The following is a 27,213-nucleotide window of genomic DNA, read 5'->3' as shown; positions in this document are numbered from 1 at the left end:
TTATTTAATACATGAACAAATACCCTCTCCCACTGCCTCTTCTGAGGCTCTTCCAGGGGTGTAAATGTGGTGGGAAGGGAGATCCAGGGGGAAGAGGAGAGGAGATGCCCCTTGGACATGGATCTCCAGCTATAAATCACACATACACAAATATAAAGACCTCTGCATCTCCAGGAGGTTTTGGACCCTGAGCCCCTCCAATACCACGTCCCGAGGTAGGAGATGTGCTCCCTGCTCCAAGAGCCAGAGCCTGACTCCTGGACATTTAACCCCCTGCCAGCCCCCAGGTGACAAATGGATGACATCCACCCACAAAGGAGCCTTCTCCCTCTAACCAGTTCCAACTTCTTGCTCCCAGGCAGTGTCTGGGGACACTTTCAGCCTCGGCTGAGGGGGCATCCAGGGACCTGAGGCCCCCCTGGGGCTGGCAGACCACAGAGTGTGGGAGTGGGGAGTATTAGATCATAATTTTTAGAAGTCTGAAGTTTGCCCAGGTCCTGCTCCTTCAGACATTAAGTCATTTTCCTGAGGAAGTGGCGTGTGACGTTGATCTGGTTATAGAGGGAATATAGGGGTGGAGCAGGGAGCTCCAGGGAGACCACGGCAGAGATGAGGACCAAGAGCACTGGGACACCATGTCCTGTCAACATCTGCCACGGGAATAGGACTCTAGGGGTCCAAATGCAATACAAATCCTGCTATTTTGAGGTTTCAGATGCCCTACAATGCTCAGTTCAAAGCTCCCAGTTTTGATGGAAGAACTCTTTATACACTTCACCAGGGAAACATCTTTGATTTCCATGCAGTCAAATACCATGCTGACCCTTGGAATCCAGGATGTGACAAATCATTTAATGAATACAGACAATAGAAAAAAATACCTCTGTTTAATGGGATTTTTGACTTATTGTTACCTTTGAAAATACACCCTCTACTCTATCAAGATAAACAAAAACACTACAGCAGGGTGGGTTTTTCTTCTAATAGTTAACTTTTTGTTTTTTCTTTCCCTGGGACACCTCAGGGGCACAAACCCAGCGATGCCACTGGTTTGCAGGGGATCCTCTCAAGCCTCTTGGGGGTACAAACTGCCTTGGGCGACATCACTTCAATCCAGCCAACTGGTCACAACTGGTGTGTGCTGGGATTTCCCCAGTCCCCAACCCAATCTCCAGGTCAGAATGACTGTAAACACACTCAGCTGGCCCTTTTACTGGCCACAGGTCAGGACATTTTTAGCTGGGTGGCATTTGTTTCATCGTCACAGTCTCTAGATTATATCTCTCTGCCAACCACAAACCCTTTACAAACCAGCGTGTACATCCATATCCATACATATGTCAGGCTCACACCACTCAAACAAACACTGGTTGGACATTGGTTTGGGAGCACTCACTGGCCCAAGCTTCAGAAATGCTCAGCATCAATCCCTTGGGAAAATCTGGTTTTTTACATCTGTCTATCAACTGAAGCACCAGAAAAGCAGGAGGCACCCAAAACAACAGCTCCTTTCTGATTTACAGGTCCATGGTGATTTACTCCTCTCCATTAGCCAGGTTCCTCAGGACTATGTGCTGTGACACACTGCCTTCAGCAGGTAGATGATGAGGTGTCCCAGAAAACTCTTCTCTTGTCTGGGTTATGCCTGTAAAAACCACTTCAGGCAACCCAAAACCTACCAACCCCAAAATGCAGCAGGTGCCTGTCTGGTGTTACCAGCAGTGCCCTCTAATCACTCTCCCCTCTCACTCATCAGCCTTCAAGGTTAAAGATCCAGTTGCTTTCCCAACAACAGCAAAGCCTTCCTCCAATTCCTCTGCAGCCAATTGGGTGGGAAGTCTCAAAGCTGTTTTTGTCAAGCCAGAGCACCAACAGTGTCCTGGTCTATAATTAGGCATCTGAGCAGCTTACAGGGGATACATTCAAGGAAGAAAAGAGTAAGAGGGTTTTATACGCACTTTTTTTGTCCAAAAAAAAGGTTATGAAAGGCAGGGCAAAAACTATTTACCAGTCTTAGGGGAGAAATTAAATTCATTTCATTCAGTTAAAGCTGAAGCAGATGTTCAATATTTGTGCCTGTGTCTGAAGACCTGCTACGTTATGGCTTTTACCCAACGTGAATGTTCAGAACAATCTGGAGAGCTGAGGGCGTAAAAAGAGAGGAGAAAAATGCCACATCTCATCTCCTAACTTAGCAACAAACAGGTGAAAGGCCAGATAAAAAAATATAATTTCATGTGAACAGATTAACAGTCTTCCAAGAGTTCCTCTAGATGTTGCTTCTGGCTGGTAGTTCCCACACTGCTTAGTGAAGATGATTGAAGTTATTGCAGTAACAAATAAAAAAACTTTTCTCTAATACAAAATCTAGTCCAGAGGGCTTCCTTACACAGTAAGCAGGATCCCTTATGTAACCCAGGGTTGCACATTGTCCTCCTCCCCCAGCAGCAGCAGCTGCTTGCAGAGAGACGCACAAAACCAGGGAGCTACACTCCCAAGCTGCCAAGAGGACCAGGAGAAAGATCCAGTTCATTTCTTGTGGAAAAAGCCCATGATGGAGACCTGTTTGTTGGCTCTGTTGGCAGGAGCTGCTCCTTTCTTCAGGCTCTTCCTTTCTTCCTTCGGTTCTTTCTTCATGGGCAGCACAGGCTGTTTGTGTGCAGCTGGTGGCTTGGGCTTGGGGAACTCCTCCTCGCTGTCTGTGCAGGATTCACTCTCATATACCTTCTCAGTCACTGGTGGGAGGAAGAGAAGAGCAGATGATGATGATGATGATGATGGTTAAGGCTGCGTACCAAGGAGTAGAGACCTCCCCACCACAGCCTTCCCATGGCATTTCTGGAAAGGAACATTTTGGGTTCAAGGAGCACGTGTCAGACACAGGAATTAAGTCCATTGCTCAAGGTTAAGCAGTAGGAAATGGCCTCAGGTTGTGCCAGAGGAGGTTTAGATTGGATATCAGGGACATGGAAAAGGTTTTCCAGCCCTGGCACAGGCTGCTCAGGACAGTGGTGGAGTCCCCATCCCTGGAGGGATCTAACAGCCATGTGAATATGGCACTTGGGGACATGGGTTAGTGGTGGCCTTGGCTGTGCTGGAGAAACAGACTCAGTGATCTTAGAGGGCTTTTCCAACCCTCAGTGATCCTGTGATTTGAATTCATCTTGGAGAGGCTGACAAACAGCCATCAGAAAGTGATGAATCTGAACGAATCAGTTTAGCAGTAGATGATGGAACATCTATTTTATGGTTAAAACCCACCATTCTGACTTGGTCTGATTTTCCACAGGGGCCAACACAACAAGATGAAATCCAGACAAGACAACCTAGAGACAGCCCCAGCTTCCCCTCACCAGCACATCAGACAGTCAGGGAAGACCAAGCAGTTTTCACTCAACTCACGAGAGACGGAGTAAAAAACCTTTGGGGCAGCTTCTTTCCACAGAGGTGGCCAAACGTGGCAGATATAAAAAAATCCTTTTGGAAGAAATAAAACCAAAGCCGTGGCTGAAATCAGGGATATGCCTGAAGGGGATTGCCAGCTCACTGCTGTCAGCGTTCGGTGATGGAAAGCCCAGGGATATAAAACCAGGCTCACGGAAATTAAAGTGGAGGCAGCTCCCCTGATGAAAGCCACCGTCAGATACTGGTAAGTGTTGTTATATCAGCTTTCCCAGCAGTGTTCTGGGATTCTTCTACTAAAGCTATTTTTCTTTAGCAACTGTATTCTTTTAAATAAATGTCTTAACTTCCCTTCTTCTGGGAAATGGGCTTTCACTTGTACTAATGCATCAAATTTAAGAATGTTTTCTACGTAACCAGAGATCGGGAAGAGGAATGCTATGAAATCCTGCTCGGCAGCACTGAGAGAACCTCAAACAGGGACTGGAAACCAAGCAACCTCCCTTCAGAGGTAACAGGCTTTTCAGGGAGCAGCTTTCACAAGCCACCGGCCACTGGGTGAGCTTTAAAAACTTATTGTGTTGTCCACCACTGTGAGGAATCACTGGGAAACTCCCAAAGTGTGCATTTAATCCCCTCCAACTGCAAGATAACAGTTTAGATCAACTTTCTTTGACTGCAATCTCAGCTGAACTTAAAAGGTCTGTATTTGCAGCACACAGATATAGTAATTGATGCCCCACTACCAGACAGACTCCCCAAAAATCACAGAATGATTTTTGAGTAATGAGCTCTAAAATGCTGTCAAACAAGTATCTCTCCAATGCACATGTCTATATTCCAATACTCAAGCCCATACGTGTCCTTTCAAGCTCCAGAAAGTGCAAGGTAGAAGTGCTCTAGTTTAAACCTTGGTAATTCCCCTTTATTATAGACTAAGAGCAGAAACTCAATCCATGAAATCCCTGTTGATACATGGGAACGTGTCTTGTGCTTAACTCCACACATACTTTAATTGCACAATTTCCCTCAGGGCTAATCCCTAAATTAGTTTTGCTTTTTGACACCAATTCCTTGCTATTGCAGCTATTGTGAAAACCATCACTCAAAATTGTGGGGAAATATAAAGTACAGCTTCATTCTAATGTTAGGATTTAAAGTCTCTTAAAACCTAGTTCTGGTATAAAATAAAAAAAAAAGCCCCTATATTTCAAAGAATAACAACAATCTACATTACTCCGGGAAATGTGCGAGTTATTTAGCCTTTGAATTATTGGGCTCGTGCGTGGAAAGGGTGGGGAGGGAAGGGAGGGGAGAAACTGGGTAATAACCAGAGAGCAAGTTCTGCACTACAGGCTTGGAGGGTTTTTAGTAGGGAAAGCAGCATCTCCTCCCTAGTTCCTCAGTATCCCGGCATCCCTGTCTATCCCAGAGGATCTGTCTCCCAGGGGCACAACAGGGGCTTGCATTTCCCTTTTCATTAAATGGTAGTGGATGTGAACTATAAAACCTAAACTCTAGATTTCCCAAGGGACTATGAAACCCTGTGGGGGTGAAGGGCAAAGAAAGAAAGGTAATATTTCAGGAGCGCTCCATTGGGAAAGGCTGAAGAGAGGGAGAAGAGCACTATTTGCTGGAAGCTGAACCCGGAACAGTCATTCCTCTGCTCTGGACACAGAGCTTGTTCAGCTCAGCTCCCCAGCTAATGCTATTTTGTTCCATTTTCCTTCCAAGTGTTTTAATGGTTCTATCTGGGATGGGAAACCAAAACACTCCCTCATGTCAGGAGCCAAAACTGTCAGTAACTTTGTGCAAGTCCAATTCTTGGACAGAAATCCAGACCTTGGGATTTCAGTCCCTAGTGCAGCCAGTTGCTGAGTGCTAGAGCTTTACATTTCTTTAAAGGAGACACACACCAAGTTAATAGGAAACATAAGATCCAGCTCTGCAGACAGGTGCAAACAGACACAGGCTGACTCGGGGCCAGGCAGCTCCGGAGCCGGGCCAGGAATGCCCGTGTCTGTCCATGCTCAGGCACCACAACAGACCTGGACAACAGCACCACATCATGTCCCAGAACTGGCTGAGCTCCCTTGACATCCCCTCTGATCATCAAGGCTGGAGAATGTTAAGCATCCTACACAACTGCGTTGACAACAGCATTATGAAACATACATTCCACACTCTTAAATGTATAAAACCTTTAAAAAACACAAACAGCAAGACCCAAACTAACATTATTCTGAACTTTTGCAGCTCTACTTCAATGTCAGAACACAGAGGAAAAAAGTACAGCGACTTTCTCCAGGTCACAGGAGGAAGCAGTGTCCAGTCAGGCTGGAATTCAAAGCCTGTGGCTCCCTGGACTTCTGTAGGGACTCTCTTCCCTCTCTTTCCTTCACCTTCATTAGAAACATAAACCCTCTAAAGTATTTAACCCCCAACTTATTCCTTGTTTATCTGGAATACTGGAAGTTTCTTTAATATATAATCAAGTTCTGTTGCACAGCTCTGGATTTATCCCCAAAGGAAAAAAAAAAAACAACAACCCCAAACTGATCTCAGCCAGAATTTATCCCAAACCCTAAAGTTCTTTCTGCACCACCTTGAAAAGCTTGCAGCTTTGGAGAGCAGACTATATGAAGGTGGTGCTCAAGCTGGCAAGAGGAAAGGGAAAAAAACTGAAAGAAAATCTATGGATAATCAAAAAGGGGTAAGGATTCAGTTCCAGCTCCCTGACTCCCTACCCAGGCCTTCACCAGAAGGGCAGTTCCCTCAGTCTGGGAGCACAAGTTCCATGTGGAATAACAAAGTGACTTCATGAACCTGTAAAAGTCATCAACAAAGTGAGTTCCACTGAGGGGTAGGGCACAGCCAGCCTTACCCATGCAGCCTTCTTCTTCATCAATAAACATCTTGGATTTCAGCACACGCTTCCGCTTCCTCTTCCTCCCTCCAGCTGACACCTGAAGGGCATGGCAGCATTGTGAGAAACCAAGAGTTAAGGCCCCATCACGTACATAGGTCATAAAAGTGTCAGCTCCAGGTGGGAAATCGGTCTCTCTAATGAAGATGAGCATGATTTGATAACTAATTTTGCCCTTTCCCAGGATATCTTAGTCAAAATACAACCTCAATGAGACAGCAAGCTCTCCTGGTGCCAGCACAGGGAGAACATTTCCTCTGAGACACGAGACGTTTGGAAATGTGTTTGGTTACGTGAGAAGGGATGTCCCATCACACCTCCAAAGAATGAGGAAAGGACAAGGTGTCCAGGACAAACTGCTGAGATTTCATAGAATCCTGGAATGATTTGAGTTGGAAGGGACCTTAAGCATCATCCAGTTCCACCTCCTGCCATGGACAGGGCCACCTTCCACTATCCCAGGTTGCTCCAAGCCCCATCCAACCTGGCATTGGACACTTCCAGAGATGGAGCAGCCACAGCTTCTCTGGGCAATCTGTGTGAGGGCCTCACCACCCTCACAGGGAAGAATTTTTTCATCTATCTAACTCAAATTTCCCCTCTTTCAGTAAAGCTACACCTATTTTCTCAACTCAGAGTTTACCTTCTTGCCAATCTCCCTCATGTAGCAGCTCCCTTACGATAAAAGGTTGAATACCAAGACTGTCTGGTTTAATTTCTGTAAGTTAATCACTCTAATTTGCTCTTACCTCCATGGTTGCAGGCTCCAGTTCAGTTTTCAGAGCAGTTACAGGTGGTGGAGATGGAGCTTTCTCTTCCTCAGGTGTGGGAGGTGGTGGGATATCTGCTAAGAAGAACACCTTGATAGCACACGGGTCTAATGGCCCCCTTCGGCTCCTCTTTTGTCTCAAACAATTCCAAACTCATTCAACCTGTGTTTAGACCAAGGTTTATAATTTCTCACTCGGATTTGTTGAATTCAAATCAGGACACATCACTGGAAGCAGAGAAGGTTTACCCTGTGCTAAGGTGCAACATGCTGCAGTTCCCAAAGAAAAGAGAGTGGGATAGGATGGGAGAAGTGCATTTGGGATTTTTGCCAAGGCAAAACAATCAGTTCCACCAAATGAAGCTTTAAAAACAGGCACAGAAACTGGCTTGTTTAAGCCATACATTTCACTTGCACATTAAAAGAGTGACTGTAATTGTTCAGAAGTCAAGAGAGTCAGGGTGTGGTAAAACAGCTGTTGCTTCACTGGTGGTGCTACACATCCTAAATGATCCAAGAATTAAGAGCAACATACTACTACCCATCCTAAAAGATTGTTAAGGGACATCGAGCTTTTATTTGAAAAAAAAAAAAAAAAAAAGACCCAAAATCACAAAACCCCAAAACAGTACAAAAAATGAAGCCCATTCTCTCTTTGTGCCATCTCCTTGCTCTCCTCTGGGTACAAGGACAGGGACACTGAAATCCACTCAATGCCAGGACTAACTGAACCATTCAAGGACACCTTCACAAGTTTGTATGGAGCAAAAGGCAAATGAGCAAGGCAGGGTAACCCTTCCATGAGGCTTGAAGAGCTCCAAGAGATCCAAGTGAGAAACAGTGTCACGTAAGCTCCCAATGTGTGGCAGAGCTGGGAATGTGGGGGAAGAAACTCCTCATCTGACCTATTGCTTCATCCCAACAAGGATGTGGCTGGCTGGGAGGACAGAGCCTGCTTGGCTCCTGCTCCCAGCCCTGCTGGCTGTGGCACCGCCTCCATCCCGCTGGCCTGACACGGATTCGGGATCCGTAGCTGTCCCAGAAGATTAGGTCAGTGTGAAGAGTTATGGCCCTGCCAGGCACGCGGCCAACTGACCTTCAAGGGTTAAGAAGGGCTCAAGTGAAACAGTGGTTGGCTGCCAAGGCTGAATAACAAATTACATTCTTCAAACAAGGACTCAGCCTCCCAACTACTTCAGTAAGCGAGGCACGGGAAACGCAAATGGAGTGGGATAACATGACTTGGGGTTTCACCTTACTCCAGAGGGCTGGGGCTGGCAAAGATAAAGCCAAACAACAGCTCTGCTCTGAGGTGTAAGTGCTGGGGCGGCCAAGGAGCTGCGGGGAGCTCAAAACTCTCAATATTTTATTTATCACAGTCTCACGGCAACTGCTGAGCACCAAACCTGCTTCATGCACTGCCCAGCCTGGCCATGTCCATTTGAAATGCATTTTTAAGGGAGGACAGGCTAAGAAGGGCTGAAAACCAGCCTCCAGCAGAGGCTGCTAAAGGTATTTTCAGTGTGCCCGCTCCACTATGGGGAGAAATTTCCACCTGGGGGAAATTTGGGCTTCTTTGGGTTTTTTTCCAGCCTTCTTGAAAAAAGTTCCCCCAGCTTTTGGCCAGCAGAAGGTACCTTCTCCCCACGTCAGTGTTTAGGACTATTATCAAGCTCTTTATTACTTTATTATCCTCCTCTAGCCAACACAGCCCTCTGACATGTGATAACTCCTGAGTCAACCTCTCGCTGCTGCCCACAGTTTACTCAACAGGAACAGCTGCATGAAATGGATACAAGTTGGGCAACTGGATGTACCAAAGATGTAAATCCTGGCTTTGTTTGGTTTGCTCTGACCCTGCCTGGAAAAACTGTGAGAAGCTTTAGTGCTTCTGCTGTGGCTCTAAAACCCACAGAGTTTGCAGGTTACAGTGCCACTGAAATCACCCTCCAAAGTGGCTGTAAAACACTTGTCAACACTGCGAAAGCTGCCTGTGTTCATACGGCTGAAGCTGCCAAAACCTCCTGTCCTCTGTGGGCACATTTGTGGAGTTTATTCTGGCACTGGAAGCAAAACAACCTACACTGACTAAGGAACCCTCGTACCAATATAACTTTTTAATGAAAAATCATTTAAATGGAGAGGATTGTGCCTTATGTCCTCTGTACTTGCTACAATGTGCTGACGCTGGTGTAAGAAGAGCTTATTTTGGGCTCCTTTCAGTACACCAAGAGCAGATTAATACAGACCAACGCAAAAGACTTGCCCTGACATAAAAGTGCCCATACAGTGCTTTGCATCAGCTGTATGGGCTGAGCCTCAAACCCACAATACCTTCCTAAGTCTGCCTGAAAACAGGGGCCGTGGTTTTCATAGAATCAGTCATAGAATGACAGATTGGTTTGGGTTGGAAGGGACCATAAAGCTCATCTCATCCCACCCCCTGCCATGGACAGGGACACCTTCCACTAGACCATGTTGCTCCAAGCCCCATCCAACCTGGCCTTGGACACTTCCAGGGATGGGGCAGTCACAGCTTCTCTGGGCAACATGTGCCAGGGCCTCACCACCCTCACAGGGAAGAATTTTTCCCAGTATTCCATCTAATCCTGCCCTCTGGCAGTTTGAAGCCATCCCCCTTGTCCTGTCACTCAAGGACCCTTTAAAGTCTCTCTCTATCTTTCTTGCAGGCCCCTTTCAGGTCCTGGAAGGTTGTAATTATGTATATGTATATTGTTATTTTTTAAATGATTTGTTTCATCCAACTCACATTCTTCTACTTGAATACTGAATGTAATATTACCAGTTTGGATTCATTATGAATATTCCAAAAAATTCCAATCTACCTTCTTTCATCCAGTTGGATTTAGAAGGGCAAGCAGCAGGACCAAAGGGCTGAGCTCTCCCAGTTCTCACTTTCCCTTTTGAAAGGGGCAATCTGAGGGATATCCAAATTTGTATACATCTGTTGTAATTTGCATACATTAACAATTCTAATGTACAACACAAAGAAATAAAGAGGAGGAGCAACAGCAGTGACAAAAAATACTTCTCCAGTGCCTGACCAGCCTCTGGGAGAAGAACCTTTTCCTGATATTCAACCTAACCCTCTCCTGACACAGCTCCAGCCATTCCCTCAGGTCCTGTCACTGGTCACAGAGAGAATAAACAAAAACCATGGAATAAATGAGACCCCACATACAAAAGCATTAACTGTTCAGCACATGTTATGGTCCCACAGGTATTCTACAGAAGACCAGAGAGCTCTAATATTCCAGAATCCTGCCTGTTCCCACTCACACTCTCTCACTGAGAGATTCCAGCCCAGCATGGACAGGCTGATTTCAGTGTTCCCTCTTCAGAGCTAAACAACGCAGTAGGTGAGTGATGAGGAAATGGAATGGCAAACCTTTAAAGAAATAAATACCAGTGTGTGGACATGTATGTATTTTTTTTACAGCCAAACAAGAAGCTCCACACAGGAATTTGATGAAGTTAAGGCTGATCATGAAGAATAACTTCCTGAGAGATTTATCATCCTGTGGAATAGTCTAAGGAGAGGTGATGACAAAGTTCACTTGAAATTATGCTGGGTAGAAGAGACAAAAACAGGCCTAAAGGTGGCATGGAGACTGCAGAGATATCCAACAGAAGCCTCCTCTCTCACATGTATTGCAGATTCTCCTGATTTCCCAGTTGTTTCCAATGTGGCAGCCACACTAAATGAGGAAACGGCACCAGCTCTCCTGCTGGACTCCCCTTCCTCACCAATACAACCCATTTGTTGTTTCATTTTATTTTACTGGAGCTCTACACCAAACTGGTGGTTTCAATTATTCGCCCATAATGATCCCCAAATTCTTTCCCTGATCAGCTCGTTGGATGCCAGTTCCATCTCGCACATACTCCAGAGCTCAATCCCCACTTATTTTCCAGTTATCTGTATTGAATGGCATTTGACGCCTCAATTATCCACATTCTTTGGAATCCAGCCCTGCTGTTCCTTACTGTAAGCCCAAATCTTGAGATGTTCTGGGCACCCAACTCCTGTCAAAGCCAACAGCTACTGAGGAGACGCCAAGTCGCATCAGATACAGCTCAACTGCTTTGCCTCCAGTTTCCCTATTATCTGGGTTTTGGGGTTTTTTTTTTGAAGTCTTGCTTCCAACACTGTCTTCCAAACCATTTCTATAAACAGACAGAATAAAGATACTAAGACTGACCCTGGGAGGAGGGGAAGGTCACTTTGTGAGTGTTTAAGGTCATTTTGTGAGTGTTTACTCACCAAACAAACTGGTTATGACCAGTCCTGTGATTTTGGAAGGTGTCATATCTTTCACAAGAGATTTGGGAACCTCTTTCTCACACGTCCATGTGACTGAAAGCACACTTGGGGAGAAGACAGCCAGGTCTGAGCTAAGCTAAAACAAAGACTGAGGTATCTCAACTCTGTGGCCAAGTGCTTGCACAGCACAAAGATAAACAGAGAGCTCAACCTAAAGCCATTTCCATGGTCTTTAGTCCTCTAAACTATTCCCTCAATCATTGACCAGCAGTCTTGGATAGTCATGTTGTGGAAATCAGGCCCCTGACCTACATGACTGGTTTGTTTACAGATCTTTTTACCTTCCTCATCACTGCTGTCAGACTGAAGTTGTTTGATTCGCTTCCTCTTTCTCTTTGCGTTCTCGGGATCTCTTTCCTCCTCGTTATCTGACCTGTCCACATGCTTCGTTTTACTGCCACAAAAAAGGGAAAAAAAGGGAAGGAACACCTGTTATCTCTTATGTGTGCATAAAAGCATCATGTGTGTTTGGATAAGCACGTTCCTTATGGAAGGAACTCAAATACCTCTGTACCTCCTAAAAACATGAGGTGAACTATACACTCCCCTACGCAATCAGGAATAGGTGCACCAGCATTTCCAAGCCTCTCATCCTAACCCATATCCAGCTCTCCAAAACAAGGAAGGTTTATTTAGCCCCTCTGCAGTTCAGCCCAGTACCTCACCTCGCTTGGCCACGGCAACAGCCTATTTCTGATCTTGTCTCTTTAGCTCAGGCTCCCAATGTCCCCAAAAGCATCACTCAGAAGCTCTTTTGACAGACTGCTTGCCACTGACTGACTATGAGGTAGTGTCTCAGAATCCTGGAGCCATTTTTAAAGACTACTGGAAAAATAAAATAGCTTCTTTCTTTTTAATGTTGGCGAGACACGTCAGACCAACAAGCCTGGAGGCTACAGGCCCACGTATCCTCAAAGAGCTGGGACAGCCCCAGTGGCTTTCCCAAATCCATGCTGCCAACACCTCCAGGCCCTTGGCTTTTTGCACAAGACTATCAATAAGACAAGCAGTTAGTGCTCAGTGTGATGGTGGGCTGGGTGGTGTGCTTACCTATTTAGTAAGAAATGGATTGAGACCACCAATTAATTACTCATAGGCCACCAGAGAGCCATCAGACTTAGTGATTCCTTGTCTCTTCAGTTTGGGTTGGATTACACACAAAAGGCTGAACTTAAAATTTACCTGGAGCCTCAGCCCAAAGTAAACCAGGGGCACTGAAAGCAGCAGTGCATTAGCTATGGGAACCAACAAGCAGAACTTTGTGTGCTGGAAGCTGTGTACATATAAGCTTGGGAATATACCACCTTCCCTGCAGGACAGGTGCTCCTGCCAGTCCTCAGGTCTATCCTAAGTCTGCTCACAGTGTGAGGTTGTCTCATGGAAAGCCACCCCCTTCCACTGAAGACAACCTGGACTGTGTCTCTTCCCATATGTAATTGCCCTGAGGCACCTACAGCACTAAAGGAAAAGAAACACCAGGAAGGAGTTCTCAGAGAGATAATTTTAGCCAGGGTTAATGCAATTTAGTAGCTGGAAACAGGAGGTGAGCCAACATCGTATGACCAGACAGCTCCACGCAGACCACCAACAACCAGGTTCCCAAGTGACAGGGACCCTCAAAGGTACAACCTACCTTTTTCTGTCCTTTTGTTGAATTCTAGCAGACTCTGTTCTCTTCCCAGGTTTCTCTACTACAGGATTAGGGGATGACTCTGGTTCTGCTACAGCAACTGAAGGCTTGACTACTTCTTTCTCCTCCTTTGGCTGCTCAGGCACAGGGTTGACTTTGAGTTTATCTGTGAATAAACCATTCAAAAAGAACAAACACTGAGCATTCAGTATGAATGAAACTTAGAGAGGAGCTGGTTGGCTCTGTGCATCAAGAATACAGAAAACACTCCAGATGATGTATTTAGGGATCTAGATTGCATTGGGGATTTAGCAATCCCTAATTTAGATTAAGGATCTAGATTGGCCAAGATGTGTCATACATGGAAAAAAAGGGCATGATTAAATTTCCACCTGATTTCCCATGGTTCTGCTGTTCCTGATGCTAAGCCACTGGTACTGCAGCAGTGAAAACTGTGGAAGAGGGTTGGGAAGCAGTGGCAGAAGCCCTTATAGTCCCCAGGTGCCAAGGCACTGCAGAAGGATTGGGAGCCCCTCTTCTAGACACCCCTTTGACACAACACTACATCTGTTTTCAGACTCAGTTTATCCCTTCTGAATTTGACTTATAGTTAAGCACAAACATGGCCAGAAACAGGAGAATTAGGACTGATGAAGAGAACAAGAGGTGTGTGCAGTCTCCTTGCATAACATTTCAACCCATGACTAGTATTTTCAGCAGCTTGTTGTTCCACCCCAATACCAACATGATCAACAATCTCAGAACGGTTTGGGTTGGAAGGGACCTTAAAGATCCTCTTGGCAGAGAGGTTGGAATCAGCCTCTTTTGCCTATGCAGCATCACATATAAGGACAATTCTGCTTCAAAAGGCTTCACTTAGTACCAGAGAAGAGATAGCAGATGGGAGCAGACAACAAAATAATATATTTATCAATATAACCACCTAAATACAGTCTGTGAGCTTCATCCAGCAGCTTTCCACACCTCCACAAGAGAGGAGCAGGTGAGATAGAAACCTGTGTTACCCCAAGCATGAAATGCCCAAGAAAAGAGAAAATATTGAGCAGTGAGATCAACTGGATCATCAGCAGGGTCAGAGGCTGCCGGGAGGGTGATGACTCCATGCCAAAGCCTTTCTGGCAGTGCTTGGAAAACACTTGCTGCTTCCTGGAGCAAGGGCAAACATCTCCTACACCAGCACTTGAATGACAGCTCTTGTCTATGATCAACAGCAGAAAGCCCAAGGACCCTATCACTGGTAATTCACGACTTTCTGGCAATGGTGGAATCTTTGAAGCCAGGAGAGACGTACATGTAGGGAATAAATCTTCCTCCTGGAATCCCCCTCTCTCTTCTATGCACATAATCATTTCCAGTTCTGCTTGGTTTGCTCCTTCCCTGTTCCCACCTCAATCTTTCCTTGATGTGCTCCAGGACAGGACTCAGCAGAGAAGGGAAACCCTTTGGAAATTGTGGAAATGCATGCAAGAAGAATTCCCCATCCTCAGTGGGGTTACTTTTACCATGCCATTCCAACTGATTGGGTTTTCAACACATGAACTTTGGTCTAGGGCTCTTCTCAGACCTTCAGAATTTACTCTGGTTAATTGTGGTGACTGTCCTCAGGCTGAGCGTCCTCAACTCCCTCAGGCTCACCAAAACAGGGACTCAAAGATTCCCAACAGGGCTGTGCCTTGTGTGCTCAGTGCTGGAACTGTCACCTGCAAACTCTGTCAGATGCCTTTTAGAAAGTGAACTTTGTTGTTTACTCTCTTCCAAAATTCTTCTTTGAAGCCTCCTGTACTCACTGTTGTAAGGGAATCTTTGAAGGAGGTCCTACAGTCCTTTTCCAACATCTATTTAAAATCTTCAGCATATTTTCTTTAGAATTGGATAATTCGGAAGGGATCTCCAGAGGCCACCTAGTCCAAAGCTCAGCTCAAAGGGAAGGCCACCCTTCATTTTTACTCTCCAGTTGTTAGTCCTTTAGTTTTTTGGAAAAAAATTAAAAAACTAACTATGGACTCCTCAGCACTGTGTGATGAAAAGCAAGCACTATTAACATGCCCTGCAAAACAGGTTTTGGCAAATATCTCCCCAATAGCTGATCTTCCAGCCAGGAGTACTCACTTTAAATCAGATTTCTTCTGCACTAAAAAATCCTTCCTGGGTTAGTCTGCACAAATATGTCATTTTAATTGATCTCCCTCCAGCAAGCTTTTTGTCTGAAAAACTCTACTGAAAAGTCTTAATTTTTGCCTTAAGAGTTGCATGCCAAAACATTAACCCCTCTAAGGCCAAAAGAGCAAAACAGTATGGAAGAGTATTGGGATAGAGGGAATATAAAAAAAATCCAATGAGTCTGGTAGTGTGGGGATCGGAAGGAAGAGTTCTGCTCTTTTCTATATGTCTCCCATTACAGCTCTTTAACAAAACACTTGATTACACTGAATATTTTTTAATTGCTACCCAGATTAAATAATATATATATATATTTAAAAAAAAAGAGATAAAGAGATTTCCCAGAACCCTCAGGTTTGGGTTTGTTTGTTTTCTTTTTTTTTTTTACTACACCAGGCTGTTCCCTGACCACCTCTGAAAACAGAAAAGCACTTACTCATAGCAGCTTTCCCAAAGAAGTTGTTGATGATGTTGTTTTTTGTTGGTGGTTTGCTGCTAGCTGTGGAGACCTAGGAGCAAACAGAGGAGTAACCACAGGAATTGTTCACAGCCCTCAAATGCACAGAACTGCTTCTGGACAAGCAAAATAAATAGGTATGATTTGTTCACCACTGCCTTTAGCATTTAGGAGAATTTGAAGATACTTACTAGATACTACAGGCATCAAAGGGGTGAGAGTAAGTTACTAAGGACTCCTTAGCCAGGCCTTCAAATCTGACTTGGGGCACATTCCCATCTGATGGTGTTGCTGAAATAAGTGCTTGGGACTTGGGTCAGTTCCCAGGAAAGAACTGCTCTTTTTGCAAACTATCAGTGCCTCAACTCACAGCAACAGAGGAAAGAACATAGATTGACCACACCAGGAAGGTTTTATCCAGCTCCTCTGGCACGTAGGCTGTTTGCAGAGGAATATCACTGCTCTCTTCCACCAGTACAGCCACCATCCAAGTAAAAAAATCACACACACACACAGACCCAGGAAGTGTGGCCTCCTAACCCCATTAATTCCCATGCAAATAAAAGGCAACCAAACACTAAAGTTCCCAAAACACGCACATTTCACCAGTTCTAAATTCAATATAAAAATCAGAAAAAGGAACCAAAATGTACTCAGCTGTTATAAAAAACCCAAACCATACACAGGGAACGTTACCATTTAAACACTCATTTTTCTGGCCAAATAGCTTTAAAAACAATTCTACTAATTAAAATTAAAACGTAATCCTATCCTGGAAAAACAGCAGTGGAGAAGATAAACAATTTAGTCTTGCACAGGTCAAGTTCTGAGACTTCCCTCGCAGCCTAAGTTTAAACACCTTGATACTTTTAAGACCTGAGCTTCTCACATTTCACTTATTGCTCAAAACAAATCCTTTTAAGCACAATGGGGAGAGCAAGATCCTCAACTGGTGTATATATTGGGATAGCTGGAGACAACGGAACAATTGTCTCCATAAGGCAGCTATGCTGGTTTATACTCACCGGAGACTCGGCTCAAGGAGGAATGTCAAAATTATTGCAAATACACTTTTGTGGAGAGATCAAGAGTGTGGCACGAGGTATTTTTGCCCAAGATGACTGCACATAGTTAAACGCTTTCAGAGGGTCACTGAGCATTCCCAGTGGGATGTGAGTTTAGCAGGAGGAGCAGCACTAGGTGGTTGAGGTTACTGAGGTGGTGTAAAAGCGGTTAATTAAAGCCATTAACCCAGGGGGGTCTGAGGTAACTTACACCTGAGGCCTCTGCTTTGGTCTCCTTATTTGTGTCCTGGGGTTTGGAAGCGGCTTTGGCTGCAAACATTCCCATGATCCCTTTGTGCTGCTGCGAGGGGTGTTTGGCAGCCGGCGGCCCGTGGCCATTGACTGCAGGAGCGCTGGGAGCACCAGTGTCATTTTCCCTCTGGGAACTGCCCTGCAGGGACGTCTGTGCTCTGGGAATGTCAGGCGGCATCCTGGGGACTGCGGCGTCACAGTGGATGGCACTGAACCTGGGTGATGGAGGGAAAATTCAATTAGCCTTTTCAACTCCTGAGTTTTCAGCTCGTTTTTACCCTGTTTCTCCGGTCCTGCATTTTCCTGTTACGGAAAAAAGAGCAGTTTAATCTGTGTATGGGACAAGAAAGAAAGGCTTGCACAGAACAAGAGACCTCTGATGAAAAGATCAGCTGGACCTGTCAGCAAGAGGCAAGAGCATTCCCATGCTAAACAAGTTGTTCAGCTTTCCTGGGGGGAAAAGAGCCTTCTCCATACCCAGGGTGGAGAGAGAGCAGGCTGCATTTTATTCCTAAATGGGTTAGAGTTTGTGGCATAAGTTGTATGGCTGTGTGAGGATCTGAAACATTTACAGCCTTCAGATGCTCTGACAGAGGCCACAAGGGTTGCAACTTCCCAGGTAAGTAAAACACAACTGAAACTGAAGGAAGCACAGAAGATATTCCAACTTAACTATATAAAGTCATTTCCATGTAATCCCCGGTAGACAGAGGTGCAACTCAGCTTACAATACTTGATTGTTTGGGGATATGGAGATACAAGAACCAAATGACATGCCTGCAGTTACAGCACAACTCACTGACAGTCAGGAATAGCAGTTCCCAAAAATAACTGAACTCTGCTCCCCACTGTGCAAATCACAGGCGACGCTTTCCAGATTTCCCACAGAAATGCCACAAAAGAGCCCAGGCTCACGCCTCCCAACCCACTGAATTACACAGCAGATTTCTATTTGCATAAGTAACAAACCAGTTCATTTCTGTGCCTCAGCACTGGCCGCTCACGTGCACAGGCCACTTCACTCAGATCAGAGTCTGTAATGCATTAACAAAACAACACCATCTCTACGGCGTTCCCAGGCTGCAGCAGCAACCTCTTGACATTCAAACCTTTAAAGGAACGAAAAGAGACATTGAAGGAAAATATTCCTGCTCTCCTTTATACTTTTAACATGGTTAATACGACTCTCAAGTCAGCTTGTGCTCCAAATCTAAACACCATCAATCCTCCAGATTACAAATAATATTGTCACCAACCTTCTAGGTTACAAATAATATTGTCAATAATATTGACTGTGCAGCAGAGCTCAGCTAAACTTCCCATATTCCAAATCAGCTTGCCTTGATGCTGCTATGTGACTACAGCTTATGGGCTTGCCTCAGAATTCACTAGAAAATCACTGAAAATATAAGCAATTCTTGAACTATGCTCTGCCAACAAGGAGCTGCTTCCAGCTGATGATGGCAACAGGCACTAAATCCAGTTACTGATATCAATTAGTACATCTAGTTACCTCCAATATCCCCACAGCACAGGAGGTCCTATAGAAACACAGAAGGGAATAAAGATCCTTCTTCTAGAGCTGTGAGATATTTGGACTCACAGGGAGCCTCTGTTTGCTACAAACCTGACATAAAAACCCCTGGATTTTGCAGGTCCTGCAGGAATCTTTTCCCAAGTGCCAAAGACAATCCAAATAGTTGACAAGGGAGACAGAACATTGTCAGGCTGAATTTAGTTCAGCTAGGTCACAAATGAAGAAGTTGAATTTTTCTTAAGTTTGCTTAGGAAATTCTACTCCAAAGCCAGACAGGGCTTTACACCCAGGCTTTGGAAAGCTGTTTCAGAATCTAAATTATCTAAACCTTCTGGATGTACAAATCCCACAGGCAGACTCCTCCAAGGCACAAATATCACCAAACTGGGGTGTCTGAGAATAAACAGAGTGGAACAAGGCAAGTGCAGCCAAATCTATGGCATGTGGCTCCATTGACAGGGGGGTTTCCAGCACCTTCCAGGTCATTGCCTCTTGTGTCAAACAGCTTCTAGGACAATATTTTCTCAGCCACTCTCTTGTCAACACATTGCAGACAGCTATGTTTGTCCTTTCAAATTCTATACTCTTCCTATGACACAGCATTCAGGCATCCCCCTTTTAAACCAGATTGGTCACGGCACTGTACATCCCCATGACTTCAAGCTGAAGCTGTCATGGTGGGGAACAAGATATAAATGAAAAGTCACAGCTGCCAGGCACTGCTCAGGAGGGGAGACAGTGACTCCTGGAGACTGCAGTCCCTCCCAGTTCTTCTCCAGTTCAGCCACCAAGGACACTTGTGCTGCCTGGGCTGTTTTGTGTGCTCCTCCTAAGCATCAGACTCTCAGAGACCACAGAATATTCTGGGCTGGAAGGGACCCACAGGGATCAAAGCCCAACTCCTGGGGAATGAGTTCCTGTAAGATATCTTCGGAGAGGTGGATGAAAACACAGTCTCACAAAAGAGAAAGCAAACTCATGTTTGCTGAGCACATCACTCATGGTTTTCTAAGTCTGTTTCAATTTACAATGTGTGACTGAGAACTGGATTAAAATAGTCATGATTAAGTGTGACCTGGAAATGAGAAAGAAGTTTCTAGCCATCAGAGAAGAAAGGTACTGGAACAGTAACCAGCAAGTGAACCAAGTGTAACCTGGAAATAGCTCAGTTTACAAAACAGTCACATGATGTGCTGTTTGGTGACTGGTCTGGCATGATTTGGAGGATATCTTTTTCTAGCTTTCTAAAAGTCCAGATCTATCTGGTAAGCACTGACTGAAAAGCAACACCAGTTCAGAATCACAGGGTTTAAGAAGAAAAAGCAAGATGGGACTCACTTGCTGCAGTTGTGGAGGTTTGTTTTGACAATGTCATAGTCAGTGTTGTAGAGTGGGGAGCTGTCCTTGAGCAAGGCCTTCTGAATGCTGTACACATGCACACTCGCAATTGTGGACAGCTTAGACTTCATTGCTGGGGGGAAAAGAGAGAAAAAAAGTCCTCTATTAGTATATAGGATGGAGTAAGACTGACAGATTTTCTGAATATAAAAAGGTCTAACTGAACCTCCTCCCAACACTCACTAATCAAGAATTCAAGGCAACAGACTCCACAAGCCTGTCACGTTTTCCACTAATGCACTCTTGGTTCTTGCACAACTGAATTAAGAGTGATCTCTGTGTCTACCTTCAAAACATCCATTGTTTGGGATCCAGAATATCTGTGTGAGTACCTAAAGCTAAGGAGGAATGCAGATGGTCACAGCTCTGCTGGAATTGTGCCATTAGTGCAGTGTCACAGTGTCATCCCTAGTAGAGTGCTGGAATCAAAATTTTATTTCTTTTATGCTACTCAGACTGTAACCCCCTTGAGACAAGGGCTGTTTTTCAGGAATTCTTTGTTCACTGCTTATATTGTTCTTTCCACACAGTCCTGGTCTGAGGCTGAGCTTCGAGGCACTGTAAAAATACACACAGTAATCATTTCTTGGGGCTGGTCCTGGACTGTGCAGCTCCTTCAAAAATCCCAGCCTTTTCCAAATACAAGTCATACCTTTGGCCTGCCTTCCAATAAAAAAATCCATGAGCAACCCTTTCCTCCACAGCAAAAGAGGGTGTTACAGAGCACAGATAACTCAACAAACATGACAGGTAGTTGCACTGTTTGACAATCTCCTACCCTTCAGCTTTAGCTAGAAATCCACTTCAGATTTCCAGAAGGAAAATAACTCATCTTTCAAACAAGGTGAGGTCATTAGCATGGATATTTAGGGTCACAAATGCCACAGTGTATCCTCAAATGACAAAAATGTTATCTGAAAGCAATGAAGGGCCTGAAGTTGTCTTTCAATTGCTATGGGTAAAGTTTCATCAGCAGGACCAGACCCGGAAAGATGGTGAGACAACTGACAGGACATGGAACAGTGTTACAATGCTGGTATTTTTTCAACTTTTACTGTGAAAGTAAATACAAAAGTGAGGTAAATGTCCCATGAGAACATTCTAAAAACCACAGCACTCGGGGCAAAGACTGCAATTGCATTGAACCAATAACCAGAATTAGCATTCTTGAGGGCCTGAAGACTCACAATTGTTCCGAGACACTACCTGGGTATTGTTGTCTTTAAGGACAGTCAGAGGAAAAGAATCACTGACAAAATGTTCAGCATCTAATAAAAAAAAAATTGCAAGACCAAATCATAAGCCTGAAGGTACTCAGCTGTTGGCTCAGATGCTCCAAGTTCCGAGAAAAAGCTGGTACAAAAGGTACACACCTGACCCCAAGAGCCTGGCTGGGCACTGATGTGCAGATGGCAAGTTCTGAGCTTTGCTCGTTCTGCTGTTCTTGCAAAGAAAGAAATTAAAATCCACGTAATTTTCACGGTTTTCTTACCTTCCAGTTTATCCTCCCTCACTACTGCAACCTTGTGGCACTGGAAAAAATAAACACACGGCAATCTTAAAATTTCAAAAGATCTGTTGTGTGCAAGACTAATATTTTCAGTTATAAGGAAGTCTAATGATTATTTGTGCAGCTTCATAGCTGCAAAGAACACTGCCTTTAAAAACTCATCAGCCACTAGTTTTTAAAGCTCTGTCATCCCACTTTTCAGTTTTACAGATCACCAGATCCCTAAGAAAGGCTTTGTACTCCATTCATGACACTGGGAGATGAGACACAGATGAAACCAAACCTAAACAACTGTGCAGCAGAAGAAAAGCAAATTAAGAACAGCTAGAAACCTGCCTCACCAGCCCACATCACACCTGGATATTTAGATTGCCAGGACACTTCAATCCAGCAATCGGTAGCCCAGACACGGCACCAGAGAAGCCAAACAACATGAAAAATTAAGCATTAATTTTATTAAATTTATATCTAACCTAACCTAAATATATAACCTAAATTTAATTAAAAAGCCAGGAAGGAATGTTTCTGAAATGGACAGTCTTCAAGGTCTATACCTGCTCCAGGACATTTACCAGACTGTGGTTAATACAGAAAGGATCCAGACTGGGGAAAACCCAACCACCATTAATTGTGTTTAACAGATACCACAAACCTGCTTGAAGTCAGGGAAAAACCTGTTAAACTCAGGCTATCAACATGATACCAACCTGTGCAGCTTTAAATTAATATATCCCATTAGACAGAATTAATGCACTAAAAAATTACCACAGTCTTCTTTTAGGAATGGTGAATCTCAGGGTGCCTTGACTTGGAAAGCAACACCAACAAACCTTTTCTTTTTTGTTCTTCTAAATAATAAATCGCTTCACATGCACAAAATATTGCCTTTAAATGTCCAAATCTGCCTGAAATGGAAGGTTATTATTTATTGTACTAGTTCTGTATGATGGAATATATTTATTTAAAGCTGCACAAGTAGTGTCACATTGACAGCCCGAGTTCAACAGGTTTTTCCCTGATTTCTTTCAGAAATAACAAGTCTCTCAGCTTACTAGAGTTGGAAGTCAGGCAGGAAGACCTGCCTGAAGTTTTAGATGACACTCCTGAAAATCTGACAAGAAGTAACAAGAAAAAATAAATCCACTAAGCAGCAATTCCTTTGCTTAATAAGACAAAGCACTTTAAATACAAAATACTGTTAATAAATTTATGTTTCTTTTTTAAATCAGTAAGAAGAAGTTGCTTTAATTAGTCAGCAAAAGAGTAAGTAAATAAAGATGGGGAGTCTTGGCCCCTCACTGTGGCAAATAAAAACCAGCAAGGAAAGGGTGTGCAGTGTTTAATGGGAATTATTTGTGAAGGAATTGTATCCCTCTCTCCCTTCAGGAATCCTGCAGCTGAATCCACAGCATTCCAGCTACACCTACTGCCAGCAGGCAGTAGTGCAGGGATACCAGCAGGCACAGGGATGCACCTGGAGCTTCCACAGCCCTTTCCTACCCAAAATTGACTCAGATTGAGGAGCTCTGAACTCTTGCTGTGGATTATTCCTAATCCTGGCATTGCTTCACCTCTGCCCCCAACACCTTCCTGCACCTGCAGCTCACCCTTCTTAACAGGCACTGACACTGCAGCATTCAAAAATAAGAGATTTAAAAACAAGGAGGGGGGAAGTGACCTTTATATGTTTATGGATCCAGTGGAAGATTCCCTGCCCAAGGCACGGGGTTGGAATTAGATCATCTTTAAAGTCCCTCACAACCCAAACCATCCAGTAATCCTATGAACTTGTTTAACAAATACACAAGCTGCTAAGACAGAGTTAAAAATAATTATTTGTTGCTATGTCAGAAGTCACTTGTTTGTTTTAAATACATTTTGGCAAATTTAAATATAATAGTACAGGTTGACAACTCACTAGCCAGTTCTAGTGAGCCAAGAGACTTGTTATTTCCAAAAGAAATCAGGGAAAAACCTGTTAAACTCAGGCTATAAATGTCACATTATGTGTGCAGCTTTAAATAAATATATTCCATCATACAGAATTAATGCAATAAATAACTACCTTCCATTTCAGGCAGATTTGGGCATTTAAAGGCAATATTTTGTGCATGTGAACCAGTTTATTATTTAGGAGAAGAAAAAAAGGTTTGTTGAGGTTTTTTCCAATTTACAAATAGAAATCCTGAGATATCCTATTCCTAAAAGACGACTGTGGATCATACTGTAATAGATACTTGTGTATTTAAAAACACTTAGTGGGATGTCAAAGGCATTTTGTGCTTGGCTCTTAAACTCTTCTATGAGCAAAGGGAAACAGGCACCAAATTTCCTCATCTTCTTTTAAAAACTTCTGGGGTACCGGTCTCAAGTTTTGGATGACATTCCAGAAAAATCTCACAAGGAGCAATATGGAAAGAAATAAACACATTAAGCAGGAATTTCTTTCTTAATAATTTTTAAACTATCAAATACTGTTAATACATTTATGTTTCTCTTTCTTCTTTACCAGGATTAAAAAGCTGCTTTAATTAACAAGATAACTTCAGCTATTCATTTGTTGTTCTGTTTGTTATTATTCCATTCCAAATGAGTTCCAAGCTCTCTCTACACTTCCACCCCACAGCAGATGCCAGGAAATGGATGAGTTGATCTCAGAAGGGTCCTTCCAGAAGGTTTTATAATCTTTGCTGCCCAATAAGAGTGATGAGAGAGATGACTGGTAACAGGATTTGAGTTAATTAATTAAGAACCCTGGTGCATTATTCAGCACTGTATTCCCAAGCCATGGCCAACTGATTCTTCCTCCACATCATCTGCACACTGGGACAGACATTGTGCCTTATTTTGTACCTGTCCAGGAGACCTGTCTGGAAGTGTCTTACTGGAAAAAGAGGAAGTTCAGCTTTTAACCCAAAGATCACAAAACAAGGTGGAAGAGACACAAGAACAAAGAGCTCACAGACACTTTAGAGAAGTGAAACGCTCACCATGTGTCCATTCTGAAGGAGGTTTCCTGCTACTAAGTAGGTGACATGAAGCTGAGCTCCTGAGTTCTCCTTCCGTTTCCTCTCCACATAATCATACAGCATCCTGCACAAAGAAACCACTGTTAATCACCCAGAAAGGAAAGAGCCTGTAGCCACCACTTCCATGCAGGTTACATAAAAAAAAAAAAAAGAGTAAGGCCACCCTGACATGGAAACTTTTCACATTTATTAACAAGCACAGTTATTTTACCCAGGATTAAATTAATCTTCCTGAGTCACCTTCCTCCTCGGCCACTTCAGAGAATCTCAGTCCAACAACTATAGAAAGTATTTAGTAGCTGGTTGCAGATGGTCTCATATCCTCTAGGTAGCCTGTCCCAAAATCTCCCCCTCCAGAAAGGCATTTCTGAAACCCCTGACTGAGGAACTGGTGACTTTTTGGTCCGTAATCACATGGCCAGGTGTGTATGTACAATCCCAGTTACATCCATGGATGGGGTGATCAGGAGCAGCAGGGAAGAGTGTGATTAGGGAGGACTGAGCTGAGCCTCAAGATATCAGCTCCCACTCACACCACTGCTCCCATGTACCTGGGCAGAGACACTCCATAGGGACACTGCCTGGGAAAAATACTGGAAGATCATTACCACTACAGAGACAGACTGCAAAGACCACACTGTCACATCCAGCACAACCCCTAGAATAATTCCCTTGTGTCACCAGGCACTTGCCAGCTTCTAGGAGAGACTTGTAAGCACAAAAAAGCCACAGGAATTCTTCATCCCCAGGTTGCCTCTGCTTCACCACGGCCACCTTCTTCCCAGCAAGGAGTTCTAATTTAGTCTATGACAAGAATTGTTCCTAGCAGGACTCTCCAGTCGGGTCTGATGCCCACTCAGATTTACACACTACCTAAATTGCTCACACACATGCAGAGGAAAGAGACCAAACACTCTCTTCCATTCCATGAGATGCCTGAGTTGATGTTCCAGTGGTTTGGGCAGGACAGAGCACAGCAAATGCTTCTTTAGGTCTGGGCGGTAGCCAGAGAAAAGGAGAGAAAATATTTGTATTATGGGGCTTGGCACTCTTAGGCAGCCTTCAAATTTTATAATCCACTTTCCCTTGCATTGTGGGAACAGCTCTGGAATCCCTGAGAGCTCATTCTTTGCTTTATAGGCCATTCAAGAGGTTACAGTCATTCTAGTTCTCCATCTTCCCACACTTCCCACATTTACCTACGCCCACAAACCCTGGTAGAGAGCCAGGCTCGTGGAACAACACCACTGACTGTGCCTGAGAAGGATTTTTAATATTTCCAGAGAGATCATTTTAATATGCTCACCACATTAATTAAAACAGGAATTAAAAGCAATTAACAAGGCTTCAGGGGATGTAGCAACACCTACTGTTTAGCCTGATTGACATGGACTCCCAGAGTGTAGCTCAGCCATTTATATGTCACCTGTAACAAGAAAAAAAACCACAGCAAAACTCTTCAATATGAAAACCTCAGCCTCTCAATTGCTTAAATCCCCTGTGTCAGACAAAATGCACCAACTTTGCTGCACCAGTATCTAGGCAAAACGCCATTTTAAAATTTTTTATTTATTTATTTCAAAATAATTTTTGAAATAAATTTTGGAAGGAATGCACCCGTGCACAAGCCTATCATTTTTCTGAACTGTCCTAAAAACAGGTAAGGAAGGGGGCAAGAGGAGAAAGAAGGAAATGGGGGAGAGGAGGAAGGAAGGGAAGGAGGAAGAGGGGGAAAGGAGGAGGAAGGAAGGGAAAAGGAGAAGGAAGAAAGGGGAGAGAGAAAGGGGAAAAAAGGAAGAAAAAAGTGGGAAGGAAGAGAAGGAAGGGGAAGAGAGGGAAAGGGGGAAGAGGAGGAAGGAAGGAAGAAGAAGGAAAGGGAGAGACGGAAGAGAGGAAGAAGGAGGAGGAAGAGGGGAAGAGAAGTAAAAGGGGGGGAGAGATGGCAAAGCGGGGAGAGGATGAAGGAAGGGGGAAAGAGAAGGAAAGGGGGACAGAGAAGGAATCCCCTGACTGCCCCCGCCGCCGGAACTCACGACGCGGTTCTGGTCGGTGACGAACTCGTCGATGTTCTCCAGGTACAGCTCGTCCGCCATGGCGGGGCCGGGCCGCGCCTTCCCGCGCACCTCAGCACGCACGCGCCCGCCCGCCGCCGCCATGGCAACGGCACCGGGCCGACGGCGGCCGAGAGGGACAGCTCAGGCCCGGGAGAGCGGCGGGGACAAGAGACGGGGCGGGGACCGGACGCGGCGCGGCACTAAGACCACGCGGGCACAGGGAGCGGGGCGGCACTAGGACCGTGCACGGCGCGAGGACGGGGCGGGCGGACGGGCCATAGGACCGCGCGGTCCCTGTGCCCGCCCGCTGCCTGTCCTCTCCTACGGGGACACGGCCCCCACGGGCTTTGTCAGCCCTCTCCCCGAGATCACAGAATCCCGGAATAGTCAGGGATGGAAGGAACCTCTGGAGATCACCCGGTGCAACCCCGCTGCCAAGGCAGGGTCACCCAGGTGACACAGGGACGCTTCCAGCTGGGTTCGGAATGTCTCCAGAGAGGGAGACTCCGCAACCTCCCTGGGCAGCTGTGGCACTTAGGGACATGGTTTAGTGGTAGGCTTAACACTATTAGGTCTACGGTCAGACACAATGATCTTTAAGACCTTTTCCAACCTAAATGATTCTATAATTCTATGATTCTCTCCACTGCCCTGGGGAC

General features: G+C 44.7%; 1 protein-coding gene across 2 annotated transcripts; it reads right to left on the bottom strand.

The window, feature by feature from the left end:
• On the bottom strand, nucleotides 1-26,638 carry POLD3 (DNA polymerase delta 3, accessory subunit). Of its 2 annotated transcripts, none has more exons than XM_018077000.2 (12): nucleotides 26,534-26,638; nucleotides 25,871-25,926; nucleotides 24,462-24,564; nucleotides 21,454-21,493; nucleotides 19,902-20,034; nucleotides 16,986-17,241; nucleotides 15,690-15,762; nucleotides 13,076-13,238; nucleotides 11,724-11,836; nucleotides 7,078-7,175; nucleotides 6,287-6,368; nucleotides 1-2,735 (listed from the first exon to the last, which is right to left on the bottom strand). In XM_018077000.2, the coding sequence occupies exons 1-12, from the start codon at nucleotides 26,591-26,593 to the stop codon at nucleotides 2,530-2,532; spliced, it is 1,383 nt and encodes a 460-aa protein (XP_017932489.2). In that variant the 5' UTR covers nucleotides 26,594-26,638; the 3' UTR covers nucleotides 1-2,529. The 2 variants fall into 2 exon arrangements, with proteins under 2 accessions (XP_017932489.2, XP_017932490.2); XM_018077001.2 differs by having other exon boundaries at nucleotides 7,078-7,172.
• Nucleotides 26,639-27,213: the final 575 nt, after the last annotated feature.

Source organism: Manacus vitellinus, unplaced genomic scaffold, assembly GCF_001715985.3.
Source record: "Manacus vitellinus isolate BGI_N305 unplaced genomic scaffold, ASM171598v3 scaffold_34_pilon, whole genome shotgun sequence".
Lineage (NCBI taxonomy): Eukaryota > Metazoa > Chordata > Aves > Passeriformes > Pipridae > Manacus > Manacus vitellinus.
This window is presented reverse-complemented; position numbering and strand designations above follow the sequence as displayed.